Below are 17,866 nucleotides of genomic sequence, written 5' to 3' on the forward strand. Positions count from 1 at the left end.
GGAAAATCATCATCTGCGTGTTATCAACTGTTGGCGTCGATCGATACGTAATTACATCAGTAGGATATATTTCGATCCTGTAACGTATTTTGACTAAGAACTTGTAGTTATTGCGAGTACATTATGGACGGTGCGTTACATGTTATTACACAAACAAAAAAAAAACAAGAAAAATGTTATTGTGATTGAAATTCGTATTACGCGATATAGCAAAGCCTATAGAACATATCCACGAGAGTACTTGATATAAAAAAAGTTATATGACAGAAAAAAATTTTCTCGATATGAGCGTTGCTCCATATAATGTTCCATTCTCATCCTCATTCCCTTCCTACTTCTTCTTTTCCTCCTCCTCCTCCTCCTCCTCCTTCTCGCCCACTTGAGCGTGAAAACGCGCCTCTTGCTCGGAGCGTTTTCCCACGGCGGAAAATACGCGACACAAATATTTGACGGAATTCCGTTTTCAACGCGACAAATGGTGTACTTCCCTTGTAAAATAGAAAAGATCCATCGCTTTTGCTCACGCGAGAAAAGAAAGCGAGAAAAAATTGACACATATCTGAAAAGAATAAAGATCTAGGCGATTTTTTGGCGCCGCAACATTGACTCTACAAGGCTTATCCTGAAAAGAAATAACGGCGAAGCCTTATAATAAAGCCAAAAATTGAGTGCAGTAAAAAGAACTGATTTTTCATATGTTTAAAAATGACAGATTTTCTTACGTATTTTCCCAAACATATATTCAAGTAAGAAGTTTATTCTGCGACTAAATGACAGAAGATGAGTTAACTGAGAATTCGTTATTTTATATATAGATTTTATAAGTCTTCTATGCGAAAATATATAAAGGAGAAAAAAGCATATTGTTCTTTTCTTTTTTTGGAAGCATTCTTTAACAAAAAAAATGTTAAAAAGAGACCGATTTTTGCTCACAAAGGTGTAAGTAAAAGAAATAGCGTTTTATAGATTTTGACTTCTTAAATACGATAATGTTAATGAAAAGTTCGAGATCGATAGAAAACATCTTGAAATTGAAATTAAAATCTACATTATTTCTTTTACTTATATCTTTTTAGGCGAAAATTTGCCCTTTTTAGAGTAAAGTAGAGTAGTATTAAAAAACGTTCGACTTTTGTTCGAAAGAATGTAAGCAAAAAATAGTATTTTTTTAAATAAATTTTTACCTTCTGAATATGATTAAATAATTAATAAAATAAAATTATTAAAAAGTTCGTGGAACACCTTGAAAAATAAGCAAGAATATTGAAATTTTAAATATTCATGTTCAATTTTCAAAATGTTCCCTATCGATCCCGAACTTTTTATTAACATTATTTAGGAGGTCTATAAAAATCTATAAAAAAAAACACATATACTTTTCACTTACATCTTTTTATGAGCGAAAATCGATCTCTTTTTAACATCCTTTTTTATATTACCTATAAAGTTTAATATACTATTTCTTTCGAAAGGGGTATAAAACAAGAGGACAATCTATTTTCAATTTGCGATTTAAAATTGTATCTTGAGATATATATCAAGAGATACAATTAAAAAGTATATATATATATACTTTTTAATCGTATCTCTTGATATATATTTCTCTTTTTGTAAAAGATGATGCTAAATAAAAAATTAGGACATTTCTTACTCTTTCCAGGATAAAAATATAAGTCATGCGGCGCTTACATTATTATTTCTGAATCAAACACACAGCATTCGATACGCTCGAAGTATATTCTTTCGATATATTTTTCGTATAAACGCGAAAGTATTTTTCAATGCATTTTCGAGTGCGGTGAGGCTCGTTGAGGCGCGAAAGTAACAGCTGCGTGATCCGCGCGAAACATTAAGTTTATATCCATTAATCGAGTAAAAAAGAGTTTCATACGAAGTAATAGTAAGACCCTTACGTGTCATACTACGAATAAGTGTTTACAAGCCTGTAAATATGTACATAATTTTCATCGTTATTAAAATTATTCACTATTATAATATCGTCGAGTATTGTTGATTCTTTATGTGCTACAAATTCCCGCCTTAATTATTATAAAAATATTCATTTCTCTTATTATAATGATTACAAAAACATTTTTTTATTATAATTATCTTAAAAATATTTTATTTCTTCTAAATGTATTTCCATAGAAAAAGAGAGAGAAAGAAAGAGAACATTCCTATTCTATATTTTATTATGTATTATCTGCTTGTCAAACATTAAAGTAGCAATACATAATCTTAAGAAAAATAAAGGATTCACCCTTTTTCTTGATAAAGGTTATTTTTCTGGAAACAAATCTAAACACTAAAAGCTAAAATCGAATTAAACTGGACTAGTCTGGATCAGATTAGACATTGAGATTGGAATTTATTTAAGGAGAATAAATTTAATTAAATAAAGGAATCCTATATTCGGTCCTACAAAGCCCATTTTGAAATGTGACGCTTTTGTAGAAGCCAAACAGTTCCTTATAGAGTTATGTCTGTCAAGACTTTTTATCAGGATGACAAGTCTATAATATATCAGACTCCTGTTTAAGATGCACATGTGGCAGGAATTGATGTATTTTTCATTGTTTGGGACAAACAAAACAGAATTGTCTGAAAATAGAGTAAAATTTATTAGACGGCAAATTGAGAATACAAAATTTTATTAAATGTTTCTAATATACTTACCTAGTTTACCATACACTAGAAGCCCTGAGTTTTCTGGATCTTCTAACATCTGGATATTGCAGTATCATCTTGACATAGCATGTGCTAATCACGATTCAGGATTATATTACAAATCATTTTATTCTTAGTGGATTTAGACTTCATAAGGACTTAAACGAAAATAGCCGCGGTCACTTCTAGTTGGATAACGAAAATATGCCTAAGCGCCTAAAGTTATATTAATTACAACGTTACTAACCTCGTAACTCAATTCAAAAGAATATTTCTGACACAGCTATCGGAACACAACCTTTAATAAAGATACAATTTCACATTGTTGCTAAAAAAAAGTGCATTTTCACGAGCTGTTCAAACTAGCCATTTCAGCGACAAAAAAGATGACGACTTTTGGAGCAAAACTATTAGAGTGATAATTTTATACATGAAAAAGAGCAAAAAGCGTTAAATTTGATATTTAAACGACAGATTGGATATATTGTTTGTATTTTTCATGTATTTGTGATATTAATACGCTGAATTAAAGTTATTAGATTATTCTGATTGCATTGAATCCTCTATCTGGCTCAGCAATAAAAAAAAGAATAAATTAAATTATATTTTTTATATTAAAGTATATTTGCAGTCAATGGTGATCAACATGGTCGACAAAAGTATAATATATCAGCACATAATAGTATTTGAGCATTTGACGCTTGTAGTTAAAACTACAAAATTTCAGCCGCTGAATAACGAGCGAAAAATCTGTCACTCCAATTGCTTATTTTAGCAACATATGAAAATGTACCTAAATAAGCAATTGGAACTATAGATCTGTCATTCTAATTTCCAATGGTTGAAATTTTAATTACACTTTGTGTATGATTTGTAATTTAAACAGTTTCAATTAAGTTAACGATTGATCGAAGCTTCGATACGCGAAAGACAAGTACGATCAAACTCCAGCGAAAATATTAATGGTGTTAATTTCAGAATGTAATGCGTCTACCTGGCAACGGTCATTTATGTTATTCGCTGTGAAAAGGATTCGATGGCGGATGTTTTCTGGATCCCGTCGATTCCAAGACCATTCAAGACTGGATGTCATCGCACGGCATCTTCGTTATGACGTTCGACACGCGCGGCACGATGACGAGACGACGCCATGCACACTATCTTGTACGTTTCAATTCGGAAAAAATATTCGCGAGGCAACATCTCGACCGGATGCGCTTCTGAAAATCGATCGTGATCGCGAACTTATTAAACGCGCAGACGTGATTCGAATGATTTCTACTCCACGATCGTCCGCGATAATGCACTCGCCAACCAACGCAAAGCGCATTTGAAATAACAAAAGAAGCGCGAAATCGCCTCTCAAAGCGCCGCACTGCGGCGGACAAGAGAAGTATTGACTGTTCTCGGTGATTCTTTAATATGATTGGCTGCGTTCAGAGAATGTTTATTTTGCAACTGTTGGAAGTTCTCTTTGCATTGATTATACTTTTAGATCTAAAGTATGATAATACTTTTAGATCTGAAGTATTCCTAACAGCACAAACGTCGATATATCAACTATAAGTTGACTTTGCTAAATCAGGCCTTCAGAGTCGACTTTATGTCGACTTTATATAGATATCCTTCCAATATCGACTTTAGATCTAGTGCGATTTACGCTCATAAAAGTTTAAATGCGAAATCATTTTGTCTTTGTTGTTTCACTATAGTTAAACAAGGATGAATGCTGTTCATGAGCATGACCATAGTCTAGAATGGTTGATTTAAAGTCGGCTTACAGTCATCTTTAAAGTGGGACATTATACGACTATCCTAACAGCACAAAGTCGATTCTAAATTGACTATAGCTTCTGGACGTCTGAAAAATAGACGTCCGTAAATATCGACAGTTGACTTTGCTAAGTCAAGTCTTTAGAGTCGACTGTAAATCGACTTTGTACAGACATCCTTCCAATATCGACTTTAAATGACTTGGAGATGTCTTTAAATTATAATGTCTCACTTTAAAGACGACTATAAGTCGACTTTAAGTCAACTATTCTAGGCTGTGGTCTGATTCATGTCCACAACGCTCATCAGCAGCATTCATCCTTATTTAATTATAGTTAAACAACAAAGACGAAATGATTCCACATTTAAGCTTTGTGAGCGTAAATCGCACTTGATATCCCAAAATCGATATTAGAAGGACATCTGTACAAAATCGACTTACACAGTCGACTCTAAAGGCCTGACTTAGCAAAATCAACTTGTCGATATATCGACATTTGTGTTGTTGTTAGGATAATGGTTTCTACATACTGGATGTGCTTGCCGCGCGGCAAAATGAGACGCGGTAACTAAAACACATTAGGAACTTATTTGCTATCACATCACATTTTGCTGCGCAGCAAGCGTCCAGTGTGTAGGAGTCATAAGATCATTTCTCATTCTACTTATATCCCTAACAGCACAAAGTCGACTCTGAGTCGACTATAGACTTTTAGACGTCTGAAAATGAGCGTCGTAAGTCAACCTTAGACGATTTAGAGACGGCAACATGTAATGCGGTAGCCAATAAACTTACAGCTTCTAATGTGTTCATTGGTTGCCGCATTTCATTTTGCCGCGCTGCAAGCGTTTTCAGGAGGCCATTATCTCAACAGATAATCATAAAACGGTTGCAAAACTGTTGTGTTCTATTGAACACAGAAAGCCATTGGTTCTTTTCTACATAAAGCCGGTTTTACATTAGTTGCAAGTCGATCGCAAACTTGCAACTAAAATCGGTTTTACATTAGTTGCAAGCTGATCGCAAGTTTGTTGCGACAGCCAATATGAAGCGTTAATTTCAAAATGCAAGCTTAAGAAAATATATCAATCAAAATCCTTCGTGTTTTCTTCCTTTCCATGAAATAAAGAACTCGGATTGATTGAATTTCTTGTATCTTATGTTTTATATTATTCGATTTATCTAACTCTAGTTAACGATAGATCGATAATCATCGATAAAACATTTATGGCATATTCGACCCAAGCGGATTTGCACCAACTTAGGTTGGATTAATAATAAATGCTCTCCTATTGATGAAATATGTTATATCAACTAATAATAGAATATTATCCAATTTAAATGGAAGCAAATCCGCTTGAAAACGCTATTAGAGAATCTCGTTGTACAGCTGTGCTTCCGAAGCAATTAAACATGATTGGTTGGATCCAGGTAAAAACTAATGCTTATTCGCTCGCAGTGAATTTTAGAACACAGCTTGTGCAGTTTGAGCGGCTCGTGAAAATGTACCTTATCTCTTATCGCATACTGCGCTACACGTGATCGCACCCTAATCACGTCCAGTATGCAGTAGATGGCGCGCAGTAGGCAAAATCTTTTTCTGCCTTTCTGTTTTTCGACATATTTGCAGCGGGTATGTATCGTATGGAGAATCCGCATTTTTTGAAATAATCATTAATAACGCAAACGTAATGTAATAACTGATTAATTATTGATGATTTTCTGGAGTGCGAAAGTGCAATATTTTTAGGCATGAGGTATAAGTGAAAACATTTATGATTGGAGTGACTCAATTACTATCTGTTGTTTCAGTGATACACTGCTAAGCAGAACTCAAAATGTCTATTCGACCAGTTTATCGACCCAAAATCGTGAAAAAAAGAACAAAGAAGTTTATTAGGCATCAGAGTGATAGATATAATAAACTCAAAGTGAGTATCTTTTGTTTTATCCTTTTTAATCGAGTGAGCATGTTTGTAAAGTTTGGTTATATTGCCTACACTTTGTATATTATAGTATTAATTTTTGCACACTGTTATTAAAACGTTATATATTTGTTAATTACTTAAACTTTTATTCTCCGAGATTGATCTTTCGGATTAACTATAAAATAATTTAAAAAGTATATCTATACATATATATAATGTCGCATACACTTTGCAGCGCAACTGGCGTAAACCAAAAGGTATCGATAATAGAGTCCGCAGGCGTTTTAAGGGCCAATACTTGATGCCTAGTATTGGTTATGGTAGTAACAAGAAAACGCGTCACATGTTGCCAACTGGTTTCCGCAAGGTCCTTGTACATAATGTAAAGGTAACTGTCACTTCAAAAATTCTTAAAACTCAATTAATTGAGATCTTATATATATATAAAATGACGCCTCAATTAATTATTAAAGAATGCTTTTCTATTTGATGACATAATTTGACACAAATGTTCGTTGTTATTCATTGAATGTTAAGAAACAAAATAATATTTGTCAATTTATATCACTAAATGGAAAGTATTCAAAATTATTTAATATTAACTCTCTTTTGTTATCATGATCGTTTTCTTCTCTTATAATATGGAACATACAAATATGAATATATATATTTTCAAATATTTCAAAAATTTTTCATTATTATATTTCAAAATATTTGTGTTTAATTCTTCAATCCTGCAAACATTGTAATGTACATTAAATTTGAAGACATCTATTGCAATTATTTAATTCTATTGATATCATCTGAGATATAATGTATATAATAATGTATATATTGAAAAAATTGTCAAAATTATTTAGTATGAATTACTTATTAAAATTCCCATGAATTGAATTTAAAAAAATTTTTTAAACATAGTTTTCAATAAAATCGAATCTGAAGGACATTTTATACAAATTAGAATTATTATTACACATAAACAAATGTGTTGTCTGAATCTTCTGCATAATTGCATATTCTATTTATGGATTTCTTGACAAAATGAACAAAAAGATTTTTTTTATTTTTTACAGGAACTTGAAGTTTTAATGATGCAAAATCGCAAGTTTTGTGCAGAGATTGCACATGCTGTTAGCAGTAAGAAGAGGAAACTCATTGTCGAGCGTGCTCAACAACTTTCGATACGTGTAACAAATGCCAGTGCACGCTTACGTTCGGAAGAGAACGAGTAAGCATTACTTTTCGTGTATTTTGGCAATAAAATATTAAAAACTTATTTCTTGTATTTAGTTTTCTTTCATTTCTTAGTAATATCTTCAGTTTTAGGTAAATGTACAATATCAGAATTTTTACTTACAAAAAATTTTTGTATACAAAAGTAATAAGTTTTAACATCACAAAATTTCTTCTGACGAAATTTACTGTTATTGATCAATTAATTATTAATTAATCGCGAACAGTTTTACATAATGAGTCTATTCTGTAACTTTTAACGACTGTAACTGTTGTAACTATAGTGTTATAATATCGTGCAGCTTTTTTATCACATACAAACCCTGTGCAACATTATGATATGGCCCAAATGATCGACTCATAATCGACTCTGATCCGGATTCAATTTCACCTGTACCTCATATACGCGTTTCTCGCGTTTAGAGATTATCACTCCATCTAACTTTTAATTAAGGGGTATTATCAACCCATCTGATGTGGATAATCTGTTTAAGCCAAGAAATGATTAACAACGAGAAAAACTTCCTCTCTCTTCATTGAGTTCAATAATCCTTATATTTCTTAAGAAGTTATTAATTTCTACATGTTACCATTATTTTATATTTTTAGTCTACATTATCCTGAAAAATTAGTTTTACATATCCTGGCGTTCCCTCGAGCGGTACCGCGCAGAAGGGACAGATCGCGATATAGCCATTTGTGCCATGTGGAATGGCTACTTTCTCCCAATATCTGCAAAAGAGAAGAATAAACGATAAATAAGGAAAATGGAGAGAGACGAGAGTATATATTTGAAAGATTTATAACATCTATATAACTTATTTTCAAAAGTGTGAATAATTAGCAATAGACGCGCGTTACTAACTTGACAGTTTTCTCTGTAGCCATGTGTCCACAGGGACTAAATGCATAAGTGGGCGGTCCGCAGTCTACGTAGAAGGCAGGTTCTATTCCCATAGACAGTTTTACTACCGCCCCTGCGACAAGGCACATGGGACACCTTCTCGTAACTTTATCCTTTTCCTGACCCCAATCATGATGTCCTTGTACATGACCGCATTTAAGATAAACGTATGGCTGCTGCTGCGTCGAATCCGAAGCTGCTTTACGTGGTATAACCAATGTGTTCAAGCCTACAGGACATTGCGGTCTGCCGGCGTTTATAGCATCAACTAATTCCTCTAGATCTTGTTTTGTCTGAGAAAAAAATATGCATTTAGCAATATAAACTATGATTTTATACATTTTTCTAAAGACGATGTAAATTACCGGAGATTTCGCGAGGCCTTCGGCCGACCGCCAAAGTAAAGTGGCGCCACAGAGGTCAATCAGAGTACCATCTTGTAGAATATTGCTCTCGTCCTCTACAACGTTGCCTTTCTGTTGAGCGCTCCTACTTTCTCTGAGCGAGAAAACTCCACCGCCTACACTAACTTCCCGCCAGAAACCACATTGCGCCTCGCCACCACAGAATTGACCCCGCGGATGCATTATCAGGACTCCGTTTGTCGTAAGTCCATCAATCTCGCGATTCTCTTGCCATTTAGTTGCCTTTTCCTATGTAAAAATATTTATTAAGTTACTTTTGCCAAAAGTGTATCAGGTCACCCAGTTAATCGTAGATTGCGAATCTCACCCCTAAAAAAATGTTTCTTGAACTATCAAAGCCTGCAGCATAGATTCTAGCGATTCTGGGATCCAATCGATCTGCCAGGATCCGACAAGCGAATCTGCTGATAGTGCTTTGAGCGACACGTCCTTCATTAGCGGGACCACCATCACCACTGCCCGCACATGTGTCCATCACTACAAAATCGATAGGCGATTCGGACGAACGACCGATCTACGAATATATATTATTTAAATATATACATTGCTGCGCACAGCTCCATACAGGGTCTGTCTCAAAAATTTCCGAATTTATTTCTACAGACTATATTTTAACTAAAGCTATCTATTGAAATAGTATGGAATTATTTTCTATGAAATTTTATTTCTAACTCTGTAGAGTTACACTTTTCTACGTTATATTATTTATTTGCAGTGACGTTAAAAGTGAAAGAACGTTTTTGACACTTATCAAGAAAATTAATGGAACAAAGAGTAAACACGTAGTCTTAAAGCTTGATCATCCATCACATTTGCCTGATATAGCTTTTTATGATTAATTTTCTTTTTCCAAGTTGAAAATGAAGCTGAAAGGACAACATTTTAATAATTTCGGAAATTGCGAAATACAGAATATTTCGATGGAGGTCATTTTCTCTCACATATTAAGAGATATTTAAAAATTATATACAATTACTATAAAGACTGTATTACTATTACTTTAGTAAAATGTATTTTGAATAATTAATAAATAAAATTACAAAAATCTCATAAAAAACGAAATTTTTAAATAAAATTTAGAAATTTTGCAATAGAGGGTATGTATCGTGGACATACATACTATGGGTATAATAACTCTGTAGTCCACAAAATATTTCGGGCTTACCTGAAACATATCCGTTTTTTCATCTTCTGTATATTCGACAATAACAGCCTGTGTTCTAGAAAGTGTGTACGAAATCGAGTGCTGCTTTGTGTTGAGGATAGCTTGCGAACTATGGGGTGTTTTAACGATGTAATGTTTGCTACGCTTAACACCATTTGGCACGGGTCTTTTGTATAATACGAATTTACTTCTCCTTCTTCCTCTATCACCAGGTGGAAGGTAACCATTATATCTGTGAAAGTCGTCAGAAAGATTCATTAGTCATTAACCTTCTATTCTTTTTACATTATCTATTTTATTTGCTGGGAATCCTTACCCAAGTATAACTAGTTCACCGTATTTCACTAATTGTTTGGGCTTTTCATGATGATAACTGTGAGATCGGTGTGGATTGCCATGTGAATGGCTGTGACTGTGTATATTGCGTGGACTGTGAGGTGCACCGACTGTCTCACCTTCTTCCACGAGCAAGGGGCTCTCGCTACTACCGCCGTCGGATCTAATGTAAAATACACGGTATAATGAACTGTTCATATCTATGTATACGTAGAGTGATGTGCCACTACCATTTTTCTTTATTCTTGACGATAATAAACAGTTTCTCTGATGAATTTGGAACGATCTCTTTCTTCTAACGAAACTTCAGCAAGATATGTTGTGATATATTTGATTACAAATATTTTTCAATATTAAATTTCGATAGTTAAACGTTAATTAAATTTCTATCAAATTAAAATTAATTCAGAAATAAATTTTATCTCCTATTTGCAGTTTTGCAAATTTAACCAGGACATTTAATAACTTCACAAATCATCAGAATTTCTCTTATTGAAGTAATTATTATAATTTCTGTTTTTATTTTGATTTTTAATACTTTTGGCTGAGAGAAATAATGATAGTAGTATATCATCTCTTATAGAATAATATGACAAACAACTAAGTAAGACATACATACATACATTAATTTTTTCTAAAACAACTAATTTACAGAAGAATCAATTATAGCGAGTATTATGAATTTTACTTATTAAGCTCGTAAAGCAATGATAATTCTCATTTCATTAAGATTTTTACAGAAAAGAAAAATAAATCCTCATAGAAACAATGCAGTCATAATAGCCCTAGTCAGGAGATCATAAGAGTAAAATGGAGGATGAATATATAATATAATATAGCAATTATATATTGCGTTACAATACATGTTGTGTTAAAACTGTACAAATTATTCTCATTCCCTAAATGTTTCATTAATCTTATATAATTATAGCTTCCACCAAGGAAAAGGAGATTTCATTGGAGATTAAAATGTGTGGAATTAATATGTTAATAACGATAATGAAAACGTCGAACAGAAGGATGTCTGTAACTGGAAATACTTTCTGATCCCAAAAGCAAAAAGATATCAGATATACCTGTAACTGTACAGCAAAGTTTAAATATTTTATATCGAGCGAGGTGACTTAATGTTATTAATACATATTTGCATCAAGTTGATTTGTCAAACGAACGAATTTGATACGCTTTCTTCAATATTTTGCATTGTTTATTAATGATAATAACGAGGCATTTCGATTGTCAATTTACAAATGAAAGAAGCTCTTGATACAATGTACACTATGTACAGGTGATCTGTCTCTCTTTAACTTTCTCTACAAAGTAATTGTTTACAAAAGCGCGTTTTATTTTCGTTTTCACATAAACGGAAGGCTGCGTGTTTCTTATACACGGTACGTTCTATAAGAAAATCCAAATTACCATTTGAACACAAGCCGTACGTGATAGAGAAGATAGATGGTTTTGTGGCTTACATTAATGTGTAAACCGTAGGCTTACTTACCGCGAAGGGTATGGAATGCGTTTAGTTACTGGCATCCTCCTTTCAGTGGGATTTATAGATTACTACTTCCACATGGTACTTGAAAGGGTACTTGGTAAGGAGACGGGCAGTCTTAAGGGTCTTCACGCGGTTGCAGACAAATCTGAGCAATTGCATTTGCACGTGGCAAGCTGCGAATTGGTAATTATGATCTGCAATGAGAAACATTCAATATAAAGATCATAATTAACTGAGGACTCTGTTCGCAGGATGAGTTGCCGACGTAACTTTTTGCGTAATCAAATTTTCCATATCTGTGAAAGTGCGTACGTAATCTTTGCCTCGTAATAACTATTGTTAACAAAGAGGACATTTTACTTTCAATTCTTTTAACTCTTGCGCGATACACCGTTATTCCTATAATTTGTATGCTTCGATACTAAATAAGTCTAGAAATCAAATTAACTTTAGCGTGTCGAAAATTCTTTGAGTCTGTTTTAAATTTGTCTGATGGTTATTTCTAAATAGATCTTTCATGAATTGTATACGGATATTCCTACCGAATCATCCTCAAATTTTCTCTCTAGATACCTACACATAAATGGGCTATTACGACTGCTGTTAATTCAGTTGTATATTTATACGCATTATGAAAATGCTACAATACCATACATAGCTTTAGCTAAAATAAAGTGCAATAAGTAGTAATTTATGAAACTAAAAATGTCGAGCTTCTCACACATACATCTATTTACTAGCATGCTGTTAAAAATATACATTAAAAAGCCCATACAATAATTTCCTTCGACGGATTTAAGCCACATTAATTGGAATAATGAGGAATCGCAAAACATCAACTCTTTTACAATAATATTTTACAAATTTGTCAACAAGATTTTTTTAGAAATTCTATTAATCCGAGAATAGTCATCTGATTTTTATATCTTGACAATGAAAAAATAAAACTCAATTACAATAGTTTTCCCTTATTTTTTCAAAAAAATATAAGTAAACATATGTACATACAAAAATACTAATAAATTACAACAATTAATAATACGATATGTAGTTAAAGTGACTCTTAATTGGGATATAAAATACAGGCAATAGGAATAGGGAAGAACAAATTTCAACTTATCAGAAACTGTGTATTCTAGTATTTACACTTTTACGACAGTTTGTTACATTGTCGTTTTGCATAGCTTTTTTCTACATATAATATCTGCGACGACAATGCGACATATGATGATATGATAAAACAACAATGTAATGATGGCATTGCTGATAAGAGTTACAGAATTGGGATAAATATTAATGCAAAATAAAAGTAGGAGACTATTCTCAAATTAATTAATTATTTATATTATTTATATTAATTAATTATTTATATATTATAGGGCTTTCTCTGAATTTTTAGTTTTTTCTTGCAAAAAAAAATCTTGATAAAAATCTTTGTTGCAACTCTAACAGTGATAATTAACTGGGAGAGATCGAAAAATATATACTCATTTTTTTTAATTATTTATTTTTTAATTATTTATTTCCAATATAACTTTTCGGATTTTCCGATTTACATAATTATATTTAGCTCTTAGAAAAGCTGATTTTAGTCCTAAATATGACTAGTACATGCGTATATGTTATATATGTATTAATCTTCATTTAAAAACATAAATTCTCCACTTTAAAGATATAAATTATTTTCTTATATAATTTTGTGTTCTTAAAGCAGAGAATTTTTATTTTTAATGCAGAATTTTATATTTTAAAGCAGAGAATAATAAATATATTCAGTACACGCTCTATCTCGCATAGAGATCTGTGTAACTAATCTTTTCAGTTTCATTATTTTTAGTTTCATATTTTTATATTGTAAATACATTTATTTATAGTAAGGCAAAGATTTAATAAATAAATTCAATACACACACTTTTAAGGGCCATATATATTTATAATGTCGGAAGATTCGTAAAAAGTTATTGGAAATAAACACTTAAAAAAATAGATAGATTACACACTTCCGACTTCCTTCGATTGATTGTCACTGTTAGAGTCGCAGCAAAAATTTTTATCAAAATTGCAAGAAAAGAAATATTAAAATTCGGAAAAGGCTCTATTATATAAATAATTACCTTGATTCCATTACAATTAAAAATTTACAAACATGTAGCAATTTTACGGGAATTCTTCATTATTCCATGCGTTATTCTGTCTCACGACTGGTTCGACAGAGTTTTAGAGATTAAGGTCATGCCGAAAGGTATAACTTTCAGTTTCAACAATAGCAAATAATTAGCACTCGTGTGCGAGTCGTCATTTGCAAAGAATAAGTGTCAGCAGATATTGAAACTTCAAACTACGATCAAAACATGTTTATCGCGCGCAGGATAAATACACATCTTTCGCAACAACTTGAACAGTGCCGTACCACCACGTTACATCGTCGACGCGATGGCCTAAAAAGATTTATACATATTTCGCCCATCACACTCGAGAATAAAGCTACTGTCGTCGTCAACCGCGCTATCTACGATTTTTCAGCCAACACTTCCTCTCAATTCTTTCACTGTTAGACAATGAAGATTGTCTTTTTTTTACTTCAAATCTCGTGAAATTCTCTTTTGCGTATTCGTGCCGGAATTGCGATGATTGCAAATCGAAGATTAGAATTTGATCAATTAAGCAATTTTAATTTTAATCCGTTTTATTCTAATTAATTGAATTTTTTTTGCAATAAATTAAAAATGAGAATTTAACAGAGCAGATAATTTTCATTTTATTTTCCGTTTCTTCTTTCTTGGATTCTGGTTCAATCACAATTGAAGATTATAATTTGACCAAGTAATTTTAATTTTAATCCATTTCATTCTAATCATTTGACTTTTAATTAGAAATCAATCACAGAATCGAATGGAATTTTAATTAAAATTATCTGACAACTGTTAAGTACTAATCTTCAGTTCGCAATCTTCAAATGCCTTTTCTAATATGGATTTTTAACGATTGCATTTTGCTCTTGTCAGCTTTCCTGTGCTTTCGAAACGGTGCGTATGCAAGCTACTCTCACGGAAGAGGAGAAAGGCAAGGTGGTCATGAGGAAGAGGAATATGCGAGTGTGCGTGACCAAGGAGACTTTCAAAATATATAATATCGGGCGAGCTGGTGAAACAATCTCGTCGACGCGGTTCTCGCGTCGACGAGATATTGACTAACGCGCACCTCCTAGTGAGATTCTCAGAAGCGATGCACGGACAAAAGCCAAGGTAGTCGATCGAGAGTGAGAAGAAAGGAAAAGCAATCTCGTCAATCTCATGTAAATCGAAGTCGATATCACTACACTAGTCCGCTTCTCCCAAAGATAATGTTACTGATTTGTGAGACGCAACGCAGCAAGGTCGTGAATATGTTCTGTGTGTTTCGTAAATATCTGGCGCACACAGATGCCCCACGTCAGTGTGTATAGATATATACGCATGTTTATACGTGCATCAATGACGCAGTATCGGTTGCAGATAGGGAAATCACACGGTGCACTGCGGCACGTCGATCGGTGTGACACGATTGTCCGTGCGGTACTATCGACCGTGCGGGGAAGAGGGGGGGAGGAGAAAAGGGGAGGGAGGAGGATGCTTTCTCTCTCTTTCTCTCTCTCTCTCTCTCTCTCTCTCTCTCTCTCTCTCTCGGTCTCTCTCTCATTCTTACAGTTTTAGGAAGACTACAAGAATAAATGGCAGATCATTTTACCGTATCACCATTGTGCTACTCTCCGCATTCGAAAACGACTCTGCTCCGATTTCCGGCAACGAGAATGGCGACGAATTATGATTGAGGAGAACTCCTCTGTCCTCTCCTCCGAATGTCCTTTTTGTTTTTCTTTCCGTTCCTTCTTTATTAAATTTTCTACTATGGAAGGTTGTTATAGCAATGCCACAGTTTAATTTATAAACCAAGCAGTTTGTCTACTCGAGGAAATAGGAAGCACATCACTTGAATTTTTCCTTCGATATAATGTCCGAAATATTCTCGGAAGACGCAGCGGCACTATTCCACCTTGCCTCTCTCCTTTTCTTTAACGAGAAGTTCTCTGATTGCGAGTAGGTACTGATGATATGTACGTTAATGAAACACGCACCACCTCCCCACCCCGTTCACTGTTCCAGCCTCGTCGGATCGTCGCAATCTATCGTGTTTACTATGAGCGACAATGACAAAGATGGGGAGGGTAACGACGATGATGACGACGACGACGGCGGCGGCAGCGGCAACAGCAGCGACCACGACCACGACGACGACGACGACGACGACGATCTTCGGGCAGGACAGCGACCCATGATCGCGCGAGAATTACGCGAGTGTCATATCGATTATCAACACCGAATTCCGCCTTGCGACACCTTTTCGCATCTGTCTCTAACTTGCTCTAATTTTCACAGTATTACTCCACTTCTCCCGTTGGTCCGTTCGATCGTCGCTAATTATACGTTTGTTTTGCACATTTTGTACATCGCGCGACAGCAATAGCGATTTAGCAGGGGCGATGGAGTCGAGGAATGATAGCCGTGTCTCCAAGAAGCAGCACACAACACAAGTACACACGCACGTACTCGAGTCACGGAACACAACACAAACACAAACAAGACACACGAAGGCACTATGCTCACGAAACTTCCAACAATTCCGACACAACGCCGACGGCAAATGCGAGCACTGCGAGCAATTGAATACGATGCCGAATGCGAGCACGAGCGTATCGCGAGCGAGAACGCTTCTCCGGGTTGCGCGCACACGCAAGATTGCGTAAAATGCGTCAATTCAGATTAGCTGAATTGCTCGGAGAAATAAATGTGACGAGCGGAGAAAAATCGGATTACCATGATCTGATCTCGTTCGATTTCATTCCATTTGTTCACACAGGACTGTATTATACTACTTAATTACTAGACTGCCAACTCCTTGGTAAAATGCCATGAAAAAATGCATGGTGTAAAAATATAAGGCTGAGTTTTCACTTGACGCTACGACGCTCATTTTCAACGTGAAAACAGGTGTGATCAAAATTGACGAATATCAAGCGTCAATTTTGATCACATGATCTGTTTTTATGCTGAAAATGAGCGCCGTAACATCAAATGAAAATCCAGCCTAAGTTATTCCATTGCCTAATGGCAAATTAAATCAGAACCACCAATCAAACGCTTGTCGCAAAATTAGTAGGAATGCAGATGATAGCAATCAACAGCAAACAGCAATCAAGGGGATCGATTCTGTATCTTGAAACGAAGATTGTAATAAAAGTCTCGTTACAAATGCTTTGAAGTATTTGATGGACTAAAAATGGAAAAAAAAATTTTACAAATTGACTTATCATAAAACGCTTTAAAACATTTGTTGTAAAACATTGACCGTACCCATAACGAATTTACTAGAATATTGATAATTTCATTGGTCAACAGTAAATTTACTCACTTGTAATTTTCACCTCGTTTTAAGATACCGAATTGATCCCAAGATGCCTTTTAAGCCTATTCTACAATGTGCTCTTTGTTTTCTGTTTTTTGTTTTTTACCTTTTGCTTTAAAATTCTTTTGCAACCATTTTATCGATAATCGTATTTCTTGTTATGTATTTCTTGTTTCTTTCAAAATTCGTTAACTCTTATCTCAGATGATAATATAAAACAAAAAATCAAATAAGAAGCAAAAAGACATAAAAAATAGCAAAAAGCAAGAAACTGGAATCAAAAAGTACATTGTAGAATAGGCTTTAAAAGTGCCTTTCCATGCTGATGCTCGACGTTCATTTTTAGCGTTAAAATAAATCACGTGATTAAAATTGATATTTGTCAATTTTAATATTTATCAATTTTTAATCTGTTTTGATGCTAAAAATGAGTGTCAGGACGAAAAGACAGGTTCCTTTTTAGAATTTGGAGCAAGAATTTGATTTTGATTGAT

The 17,866-nt window shown here is 33.9% G+C and overlaps 2 protein-coding genes across 4 annotated transcripts; one reads left to right on the forward strand and one right to left on the reverse strand.

Annotated features, from left to right (window-relative positions):
• The first annotated feature begins 6,003 nt into the window (after positions 1 to 6,003).
• On the forward strand, positions 6,004 to 7,654 carry LOC108693623 (60S ribosomal protein L32). The gene is made up of 4 exons (XM_018202657.1): positions 6,004 to 6,074; positions 6,254 to 6,372; positions 6,605 to 6,757; positions 7,443 to 7,654. Exons 2-4 carry the CDS (start codon positions 6,280 to 6,282, stop codon positions 7,599 to 7,601), a joined length of 405 nt encoding a protein of 134 aa, XP_018058146.1. The 5' UTR covers positions 6,004 to 6,074; positions 6,254 to 6,279; the 3' UTR covers positions 7,602 to 7,654.
• Positions 7,655 to 8,134: 480 nt separating this feature from the next.
• On the reverse strand, positions 8,135 to 16,004 carry LOC108693746 (protein pellino). 3 transcript variants are annotated; one of them, XM_018202859.1, is made up of 8 exons: positions 15,657 to 16,003; positions 11,934 to 12,124; positions 10,413 to 10,595; positions 10,097 to 10,328; positions 9,239 to 9,445; positions 8,872 to 9,159; positions 8,468 to 8,799; positions 8,135 to 8,334 (listed from the first exon to the last, which is right to left on the reverse strand). In XM_018202859.1, exons 2-8 carry the CDS (start codon positions 11,966 to 11,968, stop codon positions 8,208 to 8,210), a joined length of 1,404 nt encoding a protein of 467 aa, XP_018058348.1. In that variant the 5' UTR covers positions 11,969 to 12,124; positions 15,657 to 16,003; the 3' UTR covers positions 8,135 to 8,207. The 3 variants fall into 3 exon arrangements, with proteins under 3 accessions (XP_018058348.1, XP_018058349.1, XP_018058350.1); XM_018202860.1 differs by lacking the exon at positions 15,657 to 16,003 and adding an exon at positions 15,132 to 15,175; XM_018202861.1 differs by lacking the exon at positions 11,934 to 12,124 and having other exon boundaries at positions 15,657 to 16,004.
• Positions 16,005 to 17,866: the final 1,862 nt, after the last annotated feature.

The sequence above is a fragment of the Atta colombica genome, unplaced genomic scaffold, assembly GCF_001594045.1.
Source record: "Atta colombica isolate Treedump-2 unplaced genomic scaffold, Acol1.0 scaffold96, whole genome shotgun sequence".
Classification (NCBI taxonomy): Eukaryota; Metazoa; Arthropoda; class Insecta; order Hymenoptera; family Formicidae; genus Atta; species Atta colombica.